At 47.5% G+C, this 18,080-nt stretch overlaps 1 protein-coding gene and 1 long non-coding RNA gene across 2 annotated transcripts; both read right to left on the bottom strand.

Annotated features, from left to right (window-relative positions):
- Positions 1-447: 447 nt before the first annotated feature.
- Positions 448-10,858, bottom strand: REXO2 (RNA exonuclease 2). The gene is made up of 7 exons (XM_004604707.2): positions 10,657-10,858; positions 9,584-9,667; positions 6,229-6,306; positions 5,509-5,620; positions 4,050-4,158; positions 2,729-2,782; positions 448-889 (listed from the first exon to the last, which is right to left on the bottom strand). Exons 1-7 carry the CDS (start codon positions 10,801-10,803, stop codon positions 760-762), a joined length of 714 nt encoding a protein of 237 aa, XP_004604764.1. The 5' UTR covers positions 10,804-10,858; the 3' UTR covers positions 448-759.
- Positions 10,859-16,536: 5,678 nt separating this feature from the next.
- On the bottom strand, positions 16,537-17,491 carry LOC129403273 (uncharacterized). Its single transcript, XR_008629097.1, has 2 exons — positions 17,402-17,491; positions 16,537-16,870 (listed from the first exon to the last, which is right to left on the bottom strand). It is a non-coding gene; the product is annotated as an uncharacterized LOC129403273 (long non-coding RNA).
- Between the last annotated feature and the right edge of the window lie 589 nt (positions 17,492-18,080).

The raw sequence follows: 18,080 nt of genomic DNA, 5'->3' as shown, positions 1-18,080 counted from the left end.
GCTTCCCCGGGTGGCCCCAAGCAGAACCGTAGAATGTTCCGACTGGATATGGCATGACAGGTTATATTATGGGTCTGGCAATGAGCAACTTTTTCCCTTCCATCTGAATGAATGATGTTCACATCCCCTCAAACACACACACACAGACCCCCTCAGCCCGAGACAAAACCCTCACCGAGTCATGCCAAACAGGACTTATCCAATAGTGGAATGGCAGAAATCAAATAATGAGCCTCAATTTTGCTTCGTTGACTCTGTCTCCAGTTACTCTCCTTCTGACTTACAAAGCAAAACAAAGCAAGTTTCCGTGTAACATAAGAAACTCAATCCGTTCCCGATAGTTAAGAGAATTTAAACATCAGCCACACTATGAAAAAATATATATATATATATATACATATCATTACGCAATGATTAAGCCACTAAAGAACAGATGGTACAAAAAGGTTTGCATTTCAATAGAACTAGCTTTATTATTAATAATTTTTTTTTTAAACAAAAGAAAGTCTAAAAGCAAATGCAGGTTATGTACCAAGGGGTGAACGTGGCCTGGTACTTACAAAGGAGCGCTGTGTCAGAAACGGGAACAGCATGTTAGGAGAAAAATACTATTTCAGGTGCTGTCTGCTCGAATAACCTGGAGACGCGCGTTAACTGAGAGGCGCTCAGCCAAGCAATCAGCGTGAACCAAAGAGGGAAAACAAATACCACCAGCAGTCGCTTCCAGAGAACTCTGTGGCCGCGGCGTGAGGACCGACATCAACTCACAGTCTTCTCATTTTCCCCATTCTCTATGATTTTCCTCTTCTTCTCATCTGTTTTTTTCTTGAAGATGTTATTTCGGTAAAACTGAAGCTCTTTGATGCTTTCACTAATGTCATCGAGCGCCCTGCGAGCAAACACACCGAGCTGAGTGGGGTGCCGGGAGGCGGGGGCACTCCCTCGGGGGGCGGCACTTTGCCAGGCGCTACCGCACGCAGCAGCCGGCCAGGCCAAGGAGACGATTTCTGCCAAGCAGAGGTAAGGAGGTTTTGTTTTGCTTAAAAATAAAGGTTTGATTAAAAAATAACCTCAAGCGTGACAAGAGTCAAGTTTCCCAAACCGTCCCCTACGGTGCTGGGCTGCCCCATGGCAGGGGGCAAAACGAACTCCAAGGTCAAAAGGTTTAGGAGGGACAGAGCAATAGCGCAGCGGGGAGGGCGTCTGCCCCGCACACAGCCGACCCGGGTTCCATTCCCGGCATCCCCGAGCATCGCCAGAAGCGATTCCTGCGTGCAGAGCCAGGAGTAACCCAAGAAGCCAGAAGAAAAAAAACAAAAAGTTTAGTAAAATCTCAAGTCTCCTTCCAAACTGCAGCGTGGTGTGGGCACCGGGAGAAGGGAGCCGGGGGTCCGGCCATGGGTGCTCTGAGCCTGCTGTGACCACAGTGCTGGACTCTGTGATCAGCCCATGGGACAGGGTTCTCCTGCACAAAATGGGACCTGACTCAAGCCACCAGCACTGGCTGAGAGGCTGACCCCCTGCTGTGGGGTGCCCCTCCCCCGCCTCCACTATCCTCCCATCTCCCATCTCCTAGTCCTCCTCCTCGGCCACAGCCTGCTTCCCCTGCTAGTCTGGGGAGTGAGGGGAGCACTGCACAGTGAGGGGGCCAAGCACTGAGCGCTGAGCAACAGGGGCCAGGGGCCTCTCGTGGAGAGCAAGCGGCAGGCACTCAGCAACAGTCCCACCACGGTTACTTCTGGGCTGCAGGCAACGGCCTGGCTCCTCCCATCCTTGGGGGGAGTCAGAGCCCTCAGGAACGCGGGCTCCAGGTAGCCGAGGCCTGAGACCCCTAACCCCTGACCCTGAAATCCCACAGGCCCGAGAGTCCAATGTACTTCGAGAGCACGGTGTGCGGCCAACCGAGAGCCCGTGGGGCCAGGGCGAGCCAGAACCACACTGCAGGGGCTGCATCAGGCATCAACGTGGCGGGGGAAAGGCTGCCTCAGACCTTGTCCGGGGACGGTGACGCCATGAGCAACACTAAAGGGCCCCTACGGCCTTTCTGAAACGGGAAAAGATGACCAGCTCTCCCAACCACCGACTGCTCAGGCCCGGCACCCCGGACTGGCTCTGGGAGGCCCGAGGGCACGTCCACGGTGCGTCTCCCACGGCTCCACAGGGGAGGGACCACCGGCTGCCCTCACTCGTGGCTGCAGGGTGGCCGAGAGCCCCGCTGCCGAGTGGCACATTCCCCCCGAGGAATGCCAAGGAGGGGACACTAGACTCGCCCCACCAGGGTCTTTAAAGCCCTCACGCATCTGTGCCCAAGGAAGGACTGAAGCAGCCATCAGCAAAAGAATCCAGAAGGTATCCGGGGACTGACTGCTTCTCGAAGGCTGCCCAAAGCGTTTCTGGCAGAAGAGGTTCCAGGTAGCCCCCAGGCTGGCTGGGAAGTTACCGCTGCCCATCTGGGACCCGAAAGGATCCCAACAGCTGTACAAAGCGAGTCACCTCGATTTCAGAACTGCAGTAAGGACCCAGACGCCGCCCATCTCCAGATGGAATGGCCGAATCTGACTCAAGTTCCTGAAAAATCTTCCTTCGCCACCTCCAAGCCTCTCCCCCACCGCTCCCACCCCCCAGAAAACAAGAGCATGGAGACTTCATTTCACGCAGTGGGGCAGCGGGGGGGTGGGCGGCTGGGAACGTATCCTTTGACCCAGCCCTTGGCAGGCCCCACACTTACCTGTGAGAAGCAGCCTTCTTTGGTGCAAATTCATATTCTTCTGGATACCAGCGTCTACACACAGCAGAAATGGAACTCTCAAAGGAAACTGTCTCAAATACACAGAATCAGCACCTGCCGGTCACTCCTGCACCTGGGGCATGACGCCGGCCTGCCTCCCTTTTGGGGCCTCCTGCCGGCGCCCCTTTCTCTCTCCCCTCGCTCTGGGTGTGCTCAAGCCAAGCTGGCCGTGGTCTAAGGCTTCCGCCTCGGTATGCCCACCCTGCTCGCCCCTGCTTTTCTGCCATGGGCAGTCAAACCACCACCTGCTGGCTAGCTCAACCTAAAACTCACCCCGACACTTCAAATCCAACATCTCGAGAAAGTCACGCCTGCTGGCCCTTTCTCTCTGAACAGTGCCAGTCACCCAGAGAAGCTGACAAAGTCCAAGGTCCAAACACCACACACCAAAGTCACCTGGAGCCTCCTCTTCCTTTCCGCGCAGTCACTCCAGCGCTTGCCATGAGGGGCACCCTCGCCGACTGCCTTTCTTCAATTATCTCCATCCCCTTCTGCATGCTCCCCTTGCCTTTCCTCTCTCGGAGCTGACTCACCCGTCCTCCCTTTTACCTTCCCCTTTACCTCCCGCTTTCTCCTCAGAGAGCTCTCATCATCCTACAAAGTGCTTCTAGAGGAATCCCATCTCTTACAAGCTGATGCTTCCACCCTGAGCCCTGCCTCTTCCAGCCTCCGGCTTGGACAGTCCACTGTGCCGCGTGATCCGGGACACGCTTGGGCCCTCGTCTTCCTGCTCCCTCCTCCCTTCCCATCCTGTGCTCTGGAACCGCCTCTACCTGCTCGAACAACAGGAGCACTTCCGCTCTTACTAAATGGCCGTAAGAAAGCCACTTCCAGTCTCACGCTTTCCCTGGCCTGCCCCTCTCCTGGCCCTTCCCGACTCTCTGCACACGGCAGTATCCGAGCTCGCAAAGGCCAGGTTGAGGCGTGTTCTCCACACCTCTGTCACCCCACCGGGTTCTTAGCAATTGGCAGGTTTTCCCTGGAAAGTGCCGGCATGCACAAGCTCCGCAGCTGCTACAGCCTGGGCAGCCCCTCGAGTTTCTGATTAAGTACAAACACTGGGTTTCTGACACTGCTTCCCCACCTTCTCACCAGTCCGGAATGAATTAAGGCCTGCCCAAGTGAGAATGGGATGAGGAAGTCAGTACACCCACTCGGCAGATGCTGGGTGCTAGAGCGCTATTCAGTTAACTTTCCACAGATTTTTCAATTAAAACATGCTAAAGAAGGCAATTTAATGGATCCTAAATATAGCCCTTACCTGCACAGTTCTTTAACAGTGCTCACATCAATTATTCTATAATGAAGATGTTTCATGAACTGGGGCATGTATTTGTCAAGAAACTTCTTATCTGCATGAACTGAATTTCCTAGAAAGACACGAAGCATACCGCATCTGTGTATTTCTAGACGTTACACGAAAGAAAATAAAAGCTCACAAACTATATTTGAAATGAAGATGAATCCCACCCCCCCCATTTCAAACCATTTCCAAAAGCACCTAAAGGTTTCTACATGAGGTTTTGAGTCTGGTTGATTAGGTGACAAGTGAGGGTTCCTGACCCCGTAGACAGTTCACTCATCATGGATTTGCAAATGTCCTCTCAGTGACAAGGATAAACCTATCAGGGTACATACTTTAAAATAACATACAGATCTATTTGTTACTCTAAAAAAAAAAAACCACACCTGATGCATAGATTTTTCTCCCAATGTTCCAAAATTCAAACCACTAACACTGAAAATTTATACTGGATCACATAAGTAGACAAACCTTTATTTACATTCCAGTTATAACAAACCAGTCATATTCATGTGTCCATACAGCAATGTATATTTAAAAACACTACAACTTATATGAGAACTTTAATATAGACACCAGTCGGCCGCATTGGCTGGAGGGGTGGAAGGGTGGGGTCTGGGGGGTGGGGGAGAGGAATGATACAATATACGCTCTGGAACTTAACGTCAAATCTTTTTAAAATATTAAAAATAAATGTTACTACATCAGTTTACATATATAAATACAAATATATCTCCATAGAACATTAATTTCCCTCTCACAATGGCAGGCATTTCCAAATCTTAGAAGAAATGGCCCCATGCCATTTCTTAAAAGCGTCACAGGAAAAAAGAAAAAAGGCCAGGTGAACATTTTCAATTGAAACTGAAGAGATATAATAGCAAATAAAATGCATGAGTCTTGATTAAATATTGCTTTAAAAAAATGCTGGACACTTTGACCATGAACTAGACATTAGAGGGTGTTACTGGATTATTTTTAATTATCTTAATTTAAGTGTGATCATGACATGGTGGTTACATAGGAAAACAATGTCCTCTATCTTAGGAAATGTTTGATGATATGTTTTAAGAATGAAGTGTCATGAGGCCTGCAAAATGACTTTCAAAAGTCCAACCCAAAAAATAAGACAGGCAAAGCAAAAAGGGGCACACAGTTAACAATCACTGAATCCAAGTACACTCGAGGGTTTTCCCCTAATACAAATACAGGGAAACGTCTGATTGAGGTAGTCTGCGTACCCCAGAGCTTGGGTCAGGTTTCGGGGCGCTTTCCCCAAATTAAAAGTTTGAATAGGTGTGATCCAAATCAGAGTAAGCGGCAGACAAGACGGTCTCGGCCGGTCTTTCTGGGCTGCAGTCTCTTGAGCCTACAGCAGGAGGCTACCAAACAAGGGGGACGGAGGACTGGATTTTACCTGCGAGTGGACAGAGCCCCGGAGGAGTCTGCTGTCGGACAAAGGACAGAAATTCATACTCTGCCTGCTGCAGGGTCATTGTGCTCTCCTTCACTGCCTTGGTTAGACCAGACTGCAAGAGAGAATGCCCGGCCCCCCCACCAGAAACACATGAAGTCAGTTTTCAAAGGCATCCAGAAACGCAACTTCACTTCTACAGCAGACAAATATAACCAGAGCTGGCTCATTTAGGGAACTCAAGTTCAAACTCAAGTTCAATTCTTAAAAGAATCCAAGTCAAATTATGTTATGTTCCCTGACTGTTAGTAGCATCTCCAGCAGGGGGGTGGGGGGCAGGGAAAAAAAATGGTGCTCAAAGTCCAAGGATTGAACCTCTGGCAAGAAACAACTATTACCAGGCGAGCAGCACTGCCCCTGCTCTGACAGCTGACGGCTAACCTTATCCAAGACCGACTTGAGCAATACTTGACAATCCACACTACATTCGAGACAGACTGAATGTAGGAGAGGGAAGAAAGAGGACATTCAGAAGAAGATGATCTCCGAGGTCCCAGAGACGAAAGGTAAACAAGCAAGTGGACTGCCCGGCTGGCCAAGCCGCCTTCCCTGAACCCTTTCTTGAGCACCATCGAGCAAAGGCCCTGGCTGGGCCTCAGAGGTGGCAGCGACAAGCTGGCTATGGATTCCCAAAGCAGCAATCCTGTCATTGGGTAATGTTACCTTCCCATGATGCTCCTTACACCAATCTGACATGCTGTCCAGTAACTCATCTGGCTGTTTAATAATCAGGTTAGGGCCCTGTGGACAGGAAAAGCCATTAGACATCCAGAATCAACAGGGAAGATGTGGGTTTCTGAGGTATAGCTTAAGCCGCTTTAAGGATTAAATATACTTACCAAAGAACATAAAAAATAAGGGCACTTTGTTAACTCTAAAGACAGTCCTCATTCACTCCCGCACTGTTTATTATAGCAAAGAACAGAAAAACAACAGAAAACTCCCACAAAACACACACACACACACACCACACACACATACACACACACTAAAAAAATACTAGTAGAAGACACAGATATTGGGTTAAGGTCAGCAAATTACAGGCCCAACCTGTGACTTTTATTTTATTTTTGCCAGGAAGCACACAATTTTTTACATATATTTGTAAAGGTTTATTAAAAAAAAATGACAAGAGAGATAATGTAGCACTCTAAACCTAAAATACTGAACATCTGGGTCATTTCAGAAAATGATTTCAGCCCCTGGTTTATTTTAAAAAGAACACTGAGAGAAAAAAAGCAAACTCCATTGCAGGCCTTCATTCACAGAAGTTTAAGAAAGAAAATCATACATTCATTGAAACTCTGGAGAGCGGGACAGGAGAAGGGGGGTAAAATAAATGCTTCCAGTATGGGGCCAGAGTGATAGCACAGTGGGTAGGACAATTGCTTTGTTTGTGGCTGACCTTGGTTCAATCTCCTCCACCTATATGGTCCCGAGCCCTACCAGGAGTGATCCTTGAACGCAGAGTCTGGATTAAGTCCTGAGCACTGCTGGGTGTGACCTCAGGAAAAAAAAAAAGTACTGTACAATTATTTTAGATAAAATTCTACTCTTTGATTTTAATAGTATGTATTTTTGAACTGTGCATATATATCTCTTCCTGTTGGAGGGATCACATTGAGTGATTCCTCGACCGACAAGGCCCGGGGCCCATGCAGGGCTAGGAATCAACCCCGGGATCAAAGAAGGGCCCTCCAAGTCCTGGCGCCATTTACTCCAAACATTCAATGGGGAGTTTTTCCACGGGGTCTCAGCAGTAACAGAAACCAGACTGGGCCCTGCCAGCCAGCCAGCCCCCCGGGCTTAGTTCCCGGGGCTGGAGGGTGGCACCGCAGATCTCTTCCCTTCCAGGAAAGATCACAGGATGAAAGAAGCCACGATAATGGAAGATCTGCAGACTGTACATGCAAGGCATCATCGTCACTACTGAGGAGGGACAGAGTCATGAAGACGTTTGGCTTCGGGGGCCGGCTGGGAGTGCCTGCTCCATAGCTGAGCTGCACACTGGGCTCTGCAATCACTGAAGTGACCGATGGGAATTTGACTAAACTGCCTGATGTCACACAACCAACAAGGACTTTTAGCCAAACAGGAAAACGGGCAATCTCCGTGGAGATGCAGAAATGGTGCTCAGCTAACATTGCATTAAAAGATCAAAGATCAAAATAAGGGGAAAAAAAAAATCTTCTCATCGTAAAAAAAAAAAAAAAATCTGATTAAAAAAAAAAATCCAACAAAAATCCTATTCATCTGCAATAGGCTAAATAACATTCTAGATCCCAGTTTGGCACACTGCACTACCTACAGAAAAAAATTTCTAAGTAGAGTATTTGCTGTTCTGCCAGCATAAAACATTTGCCCTCAGACCTGTATACGAGAATAAAACAGATTTTTCCATGGAATCGACACTTAAATGCCAACAATCCCTCAGCATTTAAAAAAAAAAAAAAAAAAAAACTACCCTTATCCTCATCTGACTGAGTCTATTTACAAATGCCACACTCATCTGTAGCTGTGGGAAAACAGACCCAGATTTCCTCCAGGGTCCAGATCAGTTAAATGGTCCATTAAACTGTCAGTATTTCACATTGTATCAACAGTCCAAAGGAAATACTCTTCTGTGGCCAAGGATAAGCAGGGCTGGTCAAATAAAGACACTTCTCTTGAGTATTCACCTCCACTGATTTCCAAACAACCAAACCTAAAGCTCAGATATTTATAGAAAGCTGGCTTTGGTTTGGGGTTCTTCCCCCACCCCACCCCCTTTTGGAAAGGTGCTAGATGCGCTAGGGAAAAATACCAAGTCCTGGGCTGCTTCTCCAGGTCAAATTGTTGGGGGGGAACTCTAAGACTGGACTCCACATGTCTGATACTCCACAAAATAGCACTTCCTCAAGCAAGGCCTTCTGCCCTCTCTCACCTTCCCCACTCAGTCTTAGATGGAGATTTATCAAACTGACCAGTGCTGAGCGCATACCAAGTCTGCCCTCCGGGAACACATTTGGAAAAAGAGACTCTTTCCCAATTAATTCTGATCATTCTATTTGCCAGTTCTTAAAAGTTTTGTTGGAGTAAGCAATAGAAAGTAAATTTGTTATGTGCCAAAGGGAGGCAGGTTAGGAATGGGAGGGAAACTGGGGATACTGGTGGAGGGAAGGTCACATAGGTGTGGTCCAACACTAAATGCATGAAACGACTGCATCATGAATAACTTTGTTAAATCACAGCGTTTTTAACTAAAAAAAAAAAAAAGACTCTTTCCCATGGACATTCCTCCTGTGTCCCTCTTCCAGAGTATCATGCTGCCTCTGAACATTGCTGGTGACAGGAAATGGTCACCCAGGGCCTGGGGATGATGCCCTAGGAAAGCCATACCCTTTACACGCTTGGGAAACTGTCACACATCCAAACAGGCTTCTTGCGCAGTCAAAAGGCAATAGGTGGGTTTTTGTTTCTACTGCCCGCTAGCTGAAAAGGCAGAACTTGGGTCGGTCTACACAGCCAAGTTGGAGCTCAGGTTATCGTGTGAAGAAGTCAACTTTGGCTCGAGTCATTAATCCTGGCAGGACACCTCTTACTGGTCTTACTGGTAGGCATCGAGGAGTTAAACTGGTTCCCCCAACAGCCAGGGAAGTAGCCCTGGGCAAAATATTCCGTAGGCCTGTGCCAAAATATCCTCTTCCATAAGATAAACAGACAATATCTCCACCGAGCTGCGGCTAGAACGATTCTGACTGAACAAATGCAAATAAAGCGTTTACCACTGTGCCAGGCACATGGTGAACTCTCAGTAAATGATAAAGCACCTTTCTGTAACTTTGCCCCAGCTTCCTGAAAAATAACCAGGCTGTGAGATGGAGTTCTTTGGTGCCAGTACCCATGTTACCTGACCTACGACACCCCGTGGGGCTCTGTGGATTTATTTCTTAAATAAAGAGAGGGGAGGGGCGATGATTTTGACATTCATTCCCAACACATTCTGAGCTGCATGACCGGCTCCCGCCAGCTCACCTACCTCGGCCAGGATGTTGAGATCAGAATCTGTGATCAGACAGGCCATCTCAATAATCTGGTCCTTCTCAATGTCCAATCCTGTCATCTGCAATAAGAAATCAATCTCTTTAACAAACAAAAACTCCTCGTTCTGGCCTATAAACTCGGGTCACAAGTTTACGCAATAGGGGTACCCTCAAGCTACTCAGTTTATGTCCCAGAACCAACAACACGCACACACACACACACACACACACACACACACACACACACACACACACACACACACTCTTTTTATTTTTTTCATTTTGGGACCCCACCCAGCAATGCTCAGGGGTTACTGGCTCTGCGCTCAGGGATCACTCCTGGCCGGGCTAGGAGAACCCGGCGCCCTCCGGCCCCAGGACTGCTCCTGCCCTACGAACCCACCAACGCAGAAGAGACAGTGAACAGTCTTTGGGCAAGCCCTCGGGCCCCGAACATCAATCAATGACTCGGTGAGTAAGTATCAGGGCCTGCTCCGGGCCTGCCAGCTGGTTCTCCTCTCGGCAGATGCGGAGCCCAAGTCCTCCCTCCACCCCCGGTTCGGAAGTTTCCCGGGGAGTCCCGGCGCTGATGCTGCGCCCCACTTCAGTGTCGCTCACAACTCAGTCTACTCCCAGGCAGGTCCCCGGGAGGAAAAGTGAGAGGGGGGCGGGGGCCGAGGAGGGGGCGCGAGAGGGGAAGTCCCGGGCGGGAGGCGGGAGACCCCGAGAGCCGGCTGGGAACCGAGCGCTGGTCCCAGCCCGCTCCCGGCCACCAGGCCGACCCTGGAGGGAGCCGAACCCTCCTCCCGGGGCCTGGGCTTTCTGGAATGAGGGGCCGGGCTGAGTCACGTCCGGAGTCCCGTCTCGCTCTGCCCGCCCGGGTTCGGAAAGGCCGGGGGTGCGGGGGGTGCGGCTGCGCCGGGTGCGGGGGGCCCGGCCGGGCAGAGCCGGGAGGGGGCTCCGCCGCCCCGAGGGCCCCCGCCCGGCCCCCGCGCCGCCCCGCGCAGGCCCCCGGCCCGGGTCCCAGAGCCCGGCGCCCTCGCCGTCCCCGCCCGGCGCCCTCGCTCACCTCCAGGTCCACCCAGACCATCCGCTGGGCCATGCTCTCCCCTGCCGCCATGGCTGCGCCCCCCGCGCGGACCCCGCGCGCCCCGAGCTGCCCGCGGCGCCCACCCACACCTCGCAACAGCCCGGCGCCGAGGGAGCCGCCTAGCATCCCCGGCACGCGCCGCCACGGCCCCGAGCTCCGCCGCCGGCGCCGGCGCAGGCGCGATGGTCGCTAAACGTCGCAAACCCGCGGGGAGGTGCCGGGGGGCCGCGGACCACAAGTCCCGGCGTGCCCCGCGCCGTCTCCGGCCCCGCTCGCCCGGCCCGGCTGCCGCAGGGGGTGACGGGAGTCGGAGTCTCGCCGGCTGCCGGCGCCTCTCTCCCCACCCCCGCCACGTGTTTTCGGGTGTTACTGGACGCGGATGTTTTTCGGAACTAAGTTTATTCGTTTCAAAGAGTTATTTCCTGAGTCTGGATTAGTCTCCAACCGCCTTAATGAGGAAGAACTCCATGACTTCGTTTGGTCGAAAAGGACATTTGTCTATTTAGGATTATACACATACACACACACACACATATACACATACACACATGTGTATCTGTGCTTATATATCTATTTAGGATTTTCCATATATATGTATGTGTATATATACACACACGCGTCTGTATTTATATATTTACCCCCCACACACACACACACATTTTTCACTTATGTGCTTTATTGCTCAACACATATTCGTGTGTGTTTATTATATTTACCCCACATCCCCCCACCCCACTTTTTCATTTATCTGCTTTATCACTCAACACAAGGTTGGGATTTTTGCTGGGTTTTTTGGGGTTTTTTTTGGGAGGGTGGGGGGTACTTTTGTTGTTTTACTTCACTCAAGAGGTCAGGGCAGTATGTGCCTTTATTTCTTTTATTAGAAGCCTAATCATTAAAAAGTCTACAAATCCCTAGATGAAATCCTGCCTCACATTTCATGAGATCTTGTCCCACAATTTCACTTGGAACGCACTAGGTGTTTGATAAAGTTCCCTGCCTGATTTGGCACAGGATTATTCCGTATTCGTTACACTGCCCAGGTTGCAGGTCAGCTGCTGTGTCATTGGTGATGAGACTCCACCAGCACAAGTTCCAAAGCTTAGCAAACCTGTGCAGGAAACTGAGGAAACTGAATTACTACTAAAATCATCTCTGTCCTCTCTGGATCTGCTTCAGATTTTTTTTTTTTTTTTGCTTTTTGGGTCACACCTGGCTCATGCACTCAGGAATTACCCCTGGCGTGCTCAGGGGACCATATGGGATGCTGGGAATCGAACCCGGGTGGGCCACGTGCAAGGCAAACGCCCTACCCGCTGTGCTATTGCTCCAGCCCCTGGATCTGCTTCAGTTTTAATCAAATTATCTTTAATGTCTCCCAACAAGTTAAAATTTCTATTACTGGAGCCAAATAAAAGAGCAGGTAAGGGCACCTGCCTTGCACACAGGCATACCAGGTTCATCCCAGGCACTGTACACGTTCCCCCAGCACCAGGAGTGATCTCTGAGCACACAGCCCAAAGTCAGCCTTGAGCACACAGCCAGCTGTGGCCCAAAGTCCAAATAAACAAACAAATGAACTAAAATAAGATGAATTTCCAACATACTCAGGCATAGAGATGCCACCAAAAGGGTTTTGGGACCTGCTAAAGCACAGGCATCTCTTAAGCGGTGAAAATGAGGTAGCAAATGAGTGCACAGGGAGCAACTGTGTCACAAATACTACTCTCAGCCTGGTGTTACCGTCTTTCATTTTTCTGAAAGCCATATTGCTAACAGGACATATGTTCTGAGTCATAGTAATTCTTACCCTGCAAACAAAGCTCTTCCCTAGTTCAGTGAGAGAAACCTCTACAGTTCAAGTGATCAGGAGAGCACTAAATTTTACCTACTACTCCTGCCCCCAATTCATCACCAACCAGCCAGGACCTCAAATTTTCTTTGAAGTATCTTCATATAACATACAATTACTTACTGTATATGATGTGATGAAATATTCTACACAATCATAAACAATAGAAACTTATTGTTCATTGGATGTCGATTGCAACTGTATTACCGGATGAGTCAAAGTATTACTAGAGTTTTTTTTTGTGTCTGCTTTGTTGCAATCTACTCTTTGGCAACTCTGGACAGAAGAGTGTTTAAAAGTTGTGGGATGACAATAATAGTAACTATTAAAAAATAAGGTGCTTAAATAAAGAAAAAAAATAAATTAAAAACAGTAAGGAAAGGAGGTTATGCTTTATTGTGCTCCTAAGACATATAAAGATCGACATACTTATAAGCAAATTTTACCTCGATTACCATTTTTAAAGTTTGTTACCAAAAAAAATATTTTTAATATTTTTTTCAAACATCAATTATCATTAATCAAACATCATTAATCTTACATGAGGTCGACTCTAGAAAGAGAAGAGTATCGAAACAAGTATGAATCAGCAAATGACAGGACCTAGCATGCTGTGCATCTCCCAAAAGAGATGACTGTGGTTCCCCTACCTTCACCTGAGGGCTTGTTAGCCTTGAATTCGGGGTTTGCAAGTAGGTTTCTCCATAAAGCATTCTTCAATCTTCCCTTTTTCTGTTTTGTTTCCAAATTAATCCTATTTGTGGTTAAAACAAGAGTGGTTTTGTTGCAGTCAACATTTCTTAGTTTTGTTTGATTTTATTTTGCAGTACCAGGGAGGGAACCCGGCACTTCTTACATGCAGGGCAGGGGCACTACCACTGAGCCAGATTGCTGACCTAATGCCTTAGTTTGTTCCTGTTTGCTTGGCTTTGGAAACACACTTAGCAACGCCCAGAGCTTACTCCTGGTTCTGTGCTCATGAATGACTCCATGACTCCTGGCAGTGCTACAGGACCATATGCAAATACCCGAGATAAAACCAGTGGGAGAGGGGCAGTCAAGCAGCCCCAAGAGAGGCAAAAATGACTTACATGCTGTACTATCTCTGTGGCTACCAGCATTTCTTAAAGTTGGTTCATAGAAAGTCAAAACACAGAAACTTTCACCAATGGGCATTTTTTAAAAAATGATTGATCCATCCTTGTAAAGTATTACTTTTTAAAATTTTCAAAGGACGCCTTTGTTTTAAAACTTAACCTTTGGATCATTAACCGGTTTTATTACAAAACGCAACATGCTCTTTACCTTTGAAAACTTATATCCTGAATATTTATAATCATAATTTAAAAATATTTAAGTTAAAATCATGTGTGGATATACACAAAACATTAATTCATATGAAGTCTATAAACATGAAAGATATAATAATGAACTTTCATAATAACAACAGACATTTTAGTGAGTGGATAAATGCTGAGATTACAGTGTGTATCGGGTCTTTTCTGTGTAACAGAATTATATCAGTAATCTTAAATTTACAAACCCAAACCTGTAAGAGGAGCCCCAGAGAACAGGCCCTTGGATCTGAGTACAGCCTCATCTCTGCGAGGGCTCCATCAATTCAATTCCTTTTTCTTTCCCAACAGAATCCACTGCAGAGTCACACTACGCTACTTGAAGACTGCTGTTTGAGTTTTTGTTTTCTGTGTGAACCAAGAAGGAGCTGTGCTCATGAACATGAAGGGCCTAGGGCCAAAGTCCTGGACAGTGAGGCAGGAGAGCATCTCACACGCCCAAGGCCTGGCTTCTATCTCTGGCCCCATCACTCCTACTATGACTAACAACCAAGTATGAACGGTAAACCTCGCTGTCTGAGGCCTTTCCAGGGGGAACAGAGCATGTGTTCTTTTCCTATAGGGAAGGGGGCTCTTCCCAGTGCAGTACTGGGGTGGCAGCGCCCAGGGGTACCAAGCAGTGCTGGGGATGGAAGCCAGGCTCCTGTGCACACAGCCCACGCCCAACCCACTGAGCTCTCTCCTTGGCCCTGGAATGTGTCTTCCTCAAGACTCTGCACCGCTGGGTCATTCTGACAGAAAGCAGCCATTTCCACTTTTAATCTGGGGGAGGGGGAGTAAGGTGGGGGCATGAGGGGGAAAGATACAGATAAAGGGCTTTCAGATCAAAAAACATTCCACATTTATCTTAACTTGGTCATTTCTAAGGGCACAAGGCCCTGAGTCAGCTCAGCTCTGCTGGGAATCACACAGGCGATGTTTAGAATAGAATGTATGGGCAGATATCTGGCAGCACACAGTCCCAGCTCCTAAGCCTCCCCTGAGAGGACACTTGATTATTTTGTTTGTTTTGTTCTGTTTCTGGGCTACCCTCAGAAATGCTCAAGGATCACTCCTAGCATTGCTCGTGGACCCAACGCAGTGCTGGGAATGGAACCCGGATGGGTGTGTTTAAGGCAAGAGTTAAAGCAAGCATCTTAAATCTCCTTGGCCCTTTACGTGCTTTTCAAAAAACAAAAACTTTTATTTCTTAATTAACAAGAAACTGTTCACTGAAACCATTCAAGTGTACAGTTCGCTGTCACCAAGTACCTTCGGTGTGTTGTGCTGTACAAACCATCACCATCTCTCTCATTTTCCCAACCTCGTTATTCCCTGTTATGCCTCTGTGTCCTAACCCATCTCAGCCCTCAGAAAAAGGGAAGATTGTAGAATGCTTTATGGAGAAACCTACTTGCAGACCCCACTAGAAAGGGACCCCCTTTCTAGTGACGTGACATCATACAGGTACATCATACGAGCAGAACTTATACAATATTTGTTGTTCTATGTCTGGCTCGTTTCACTTTAAAAACAGTCCTTGGGTCAAGGAGGGCTCCGAGAGCCCCATGGCTCTCAGGGATCACTCCTGGTGGGCTTGGGGGACCATATGGGGTGCCAGGGATTGAACTTGGGGTCATCCACATGCAAAGAACACGCCCTAGCCATTGTACTGTGGCTCTGGCCCCCTGAAATTAATTCATTTCCATCACCACAGTTGCTTTAGCAAGCCTGGTTCCCCTCAGCCCTGGCTCTGAGACTGAATTTTACGTGTATTTATCTCTTCGTCACCAAACAGGCACTTGAGGTGCTTTTACCTTCTGACTACTGTAAATATTCATGCGATTTTTCTTTATTTTTGCAGTGCCAAGGATGGAATCCAGAGCCTCATGCCTGCAAGACAAGTGCTCTGCCACTGAGCTTCATTTCCAGTCCTAGCTACTCATTTTAAAAAATAGGAGCCATCCCCAGCAGCAGGGGGCTGGATTGGCTAACGGGTAGAGAGGGGGGCGTGCAGTGCTGCTGTGCAGAGAGGGGTGGGGAAGGGGCATTCAGAGCTGCTGTGCATTCTACTACCTAGGCTACCTCCCCCAGGCCCTTTCATTTTACTTTGTACCACTGCCCCCTTTTGCCAGGACCCCCTACTTTCTCACTGAAGAATACTGCCTGGAGGGAATTCCACCTCCCCACGTTCCTCTTTCAAAGCACCTCAAGCCCTAGCCTTTTTTGAGGGGTGTGGGTTTTGGGACCACACCTGGCAGTACTCAAACCTTACTCCTGGCTCTACGCTCAGGGATCACTCCTGGCAGGGCTCAGGGGACCACAGGTGGTGCCCAGGAACCATATGGGGTGCTGTGGGGGAACCTGGTATTCCTGAGTGCATTGCCGGGTGTGACCCAAAAAGTAAAAAAATTCATATATATATATATATATATATATATATATATATATATATATATATACACACACATATATATATATAGTATGCTGTATGCTGACATTATTCCAGAGACAAAACGTACTTATGTTTTTAAGATAGTCTTAAAATCTAAGAAAACAAAGATTCATGGTGGCTTTAGAATGTTTTTTTTGGGGGGTGGGAGGCAGAGAGTTTTAATTTTTCCAACTGTAAAATGGGTGAATGGCAATCAAAAACATATAGGATATCTAATACACATTATATAGGTGTTCAATTTATTCCTATGAATCAGAATTTCAAAGTTTAATGTAAGTTTAATATAAACTTCAAAGTTAATCAATGCTTAAAAAGAACTATAGAATGCTATGAAAATAGAAGGGTAGGGGGGTTAATTTCTGACTGAAATAAAATTAAATCCTGAAAGAAAAAAAATTTTGACAACAAATATGCAGTGTCTTCGGCAGATAGAATATCTTGAACTTGTCCAGCCAGAGCAATGATGAAAGCAAGACACCAGCACTGCTGCACTACTCCCAACAGCCAAAATCTGGAAACCAGTGTCCCGGGACAGATGGCTGGATAAAGACACTGTGGGACAGATACACAATGGAATACTACTCAGTTCCAAGAAAAAAAATGAAAACATGCAATCTGCCTGTTTGGGATGTGGATGGAACCACGGTGGTGGGTCACATGCAGAGTGAAGCTGGTCAGCAGGAGGGAGACAGGCAGAGAATGATCCCTCCCCAAGTGGCAGATATTCAAAAATAGAGCATGGATCTAACAAATAATCGAAGACAACAGAACCTGAGAATTTACAGAACTTACAGAATTTATAGAATTGGGCTTTCCAAGGGTGGGGCAGTGGGGGTTACCGAAAGGGGGTGCTGAGACAATGGTGGCAGGAAGTGGACACTTTGGACACTCTAAGACGCATGCTTCTCTTTCCAATAGGGGAAACATGATTTCATTTGAAGAATGTTGTAAAGATTTGAGATAAAATGCCTAAAGGAGGCACAATGCCCGACAGAGTAGGGGTTTCATACACAGCAATATTAACACATCATTCATATCATTCTACCGGTCTATTCCACTGGCCATTTATAAACAACTGCTCACGTCAGATAAAGTGACCAACATCAAAGGCTGGGACAGAAAGTCCTTTCCGACACCTGGAATTCCATCCCAGTGGCAGAAGCTCCAGCATCTATTTGGAATAAGATGTGATGAAGAACATTAATGAGGATGGTGACTTAGGGGAGCTCCGTATCAGCCCTCAGTCACCACTGGGGTGGCCCCTATTAAATCAATAAATAGGGCAGGAAAGAGAATCCAAGGGATAAAGCACTTGCCTTGAATGTGGCCGACTCCAGTTAGAATCCCTGACACCACATATGGTTCAGGAATAAGCCCTAAGCACTGCCATACATGACCTGAAAAAAACAAACAAAAATATTTGGTAAAAATAAGGGAATCATCAAAGTCATTTGACAAGCTAATAAGGTGATTGTTACTAGGAACTGGTAGGGAGTGAAGTGGAAGGGAGATGAGTTTATCTGAGACTTCTCAACACCTGTATCAATATTGTTTTTGAACAACGTGATCTATTAATTACTCTAAGAAGTAAATCATTCTAAAAGCAATGCTAATGAACACACCCTTTTAGTCGACCTTTGCTGATTTCATGCATCATTAGAAAGAGCATAATAACAGTTAATAACTTGCTTCCTGGAATCTGACTGCATAGGAACTGGTCTCCAATCTTCCGAACGCTGGGGGAAGTTATCTCACTTCTATT

Source organism: Sorex araneus, chromosome 3 (assembly GCF_027595985.1).
Source record: "Sorex araneus isolate mSorAra2 chromosome 3, mSorAra2.pri, whole genome shotgun sequence".
NCBI classification, from domain to species: domain Eukaryota; kingdom Metazoa; phylum Chordata; class Mammalia; order Eulipotyphla; family Soricidae; genus Sorex; species Sorex araneus.
This window is presented reverse-complemented; position numbering and strand designations above follow the sequence as displayed.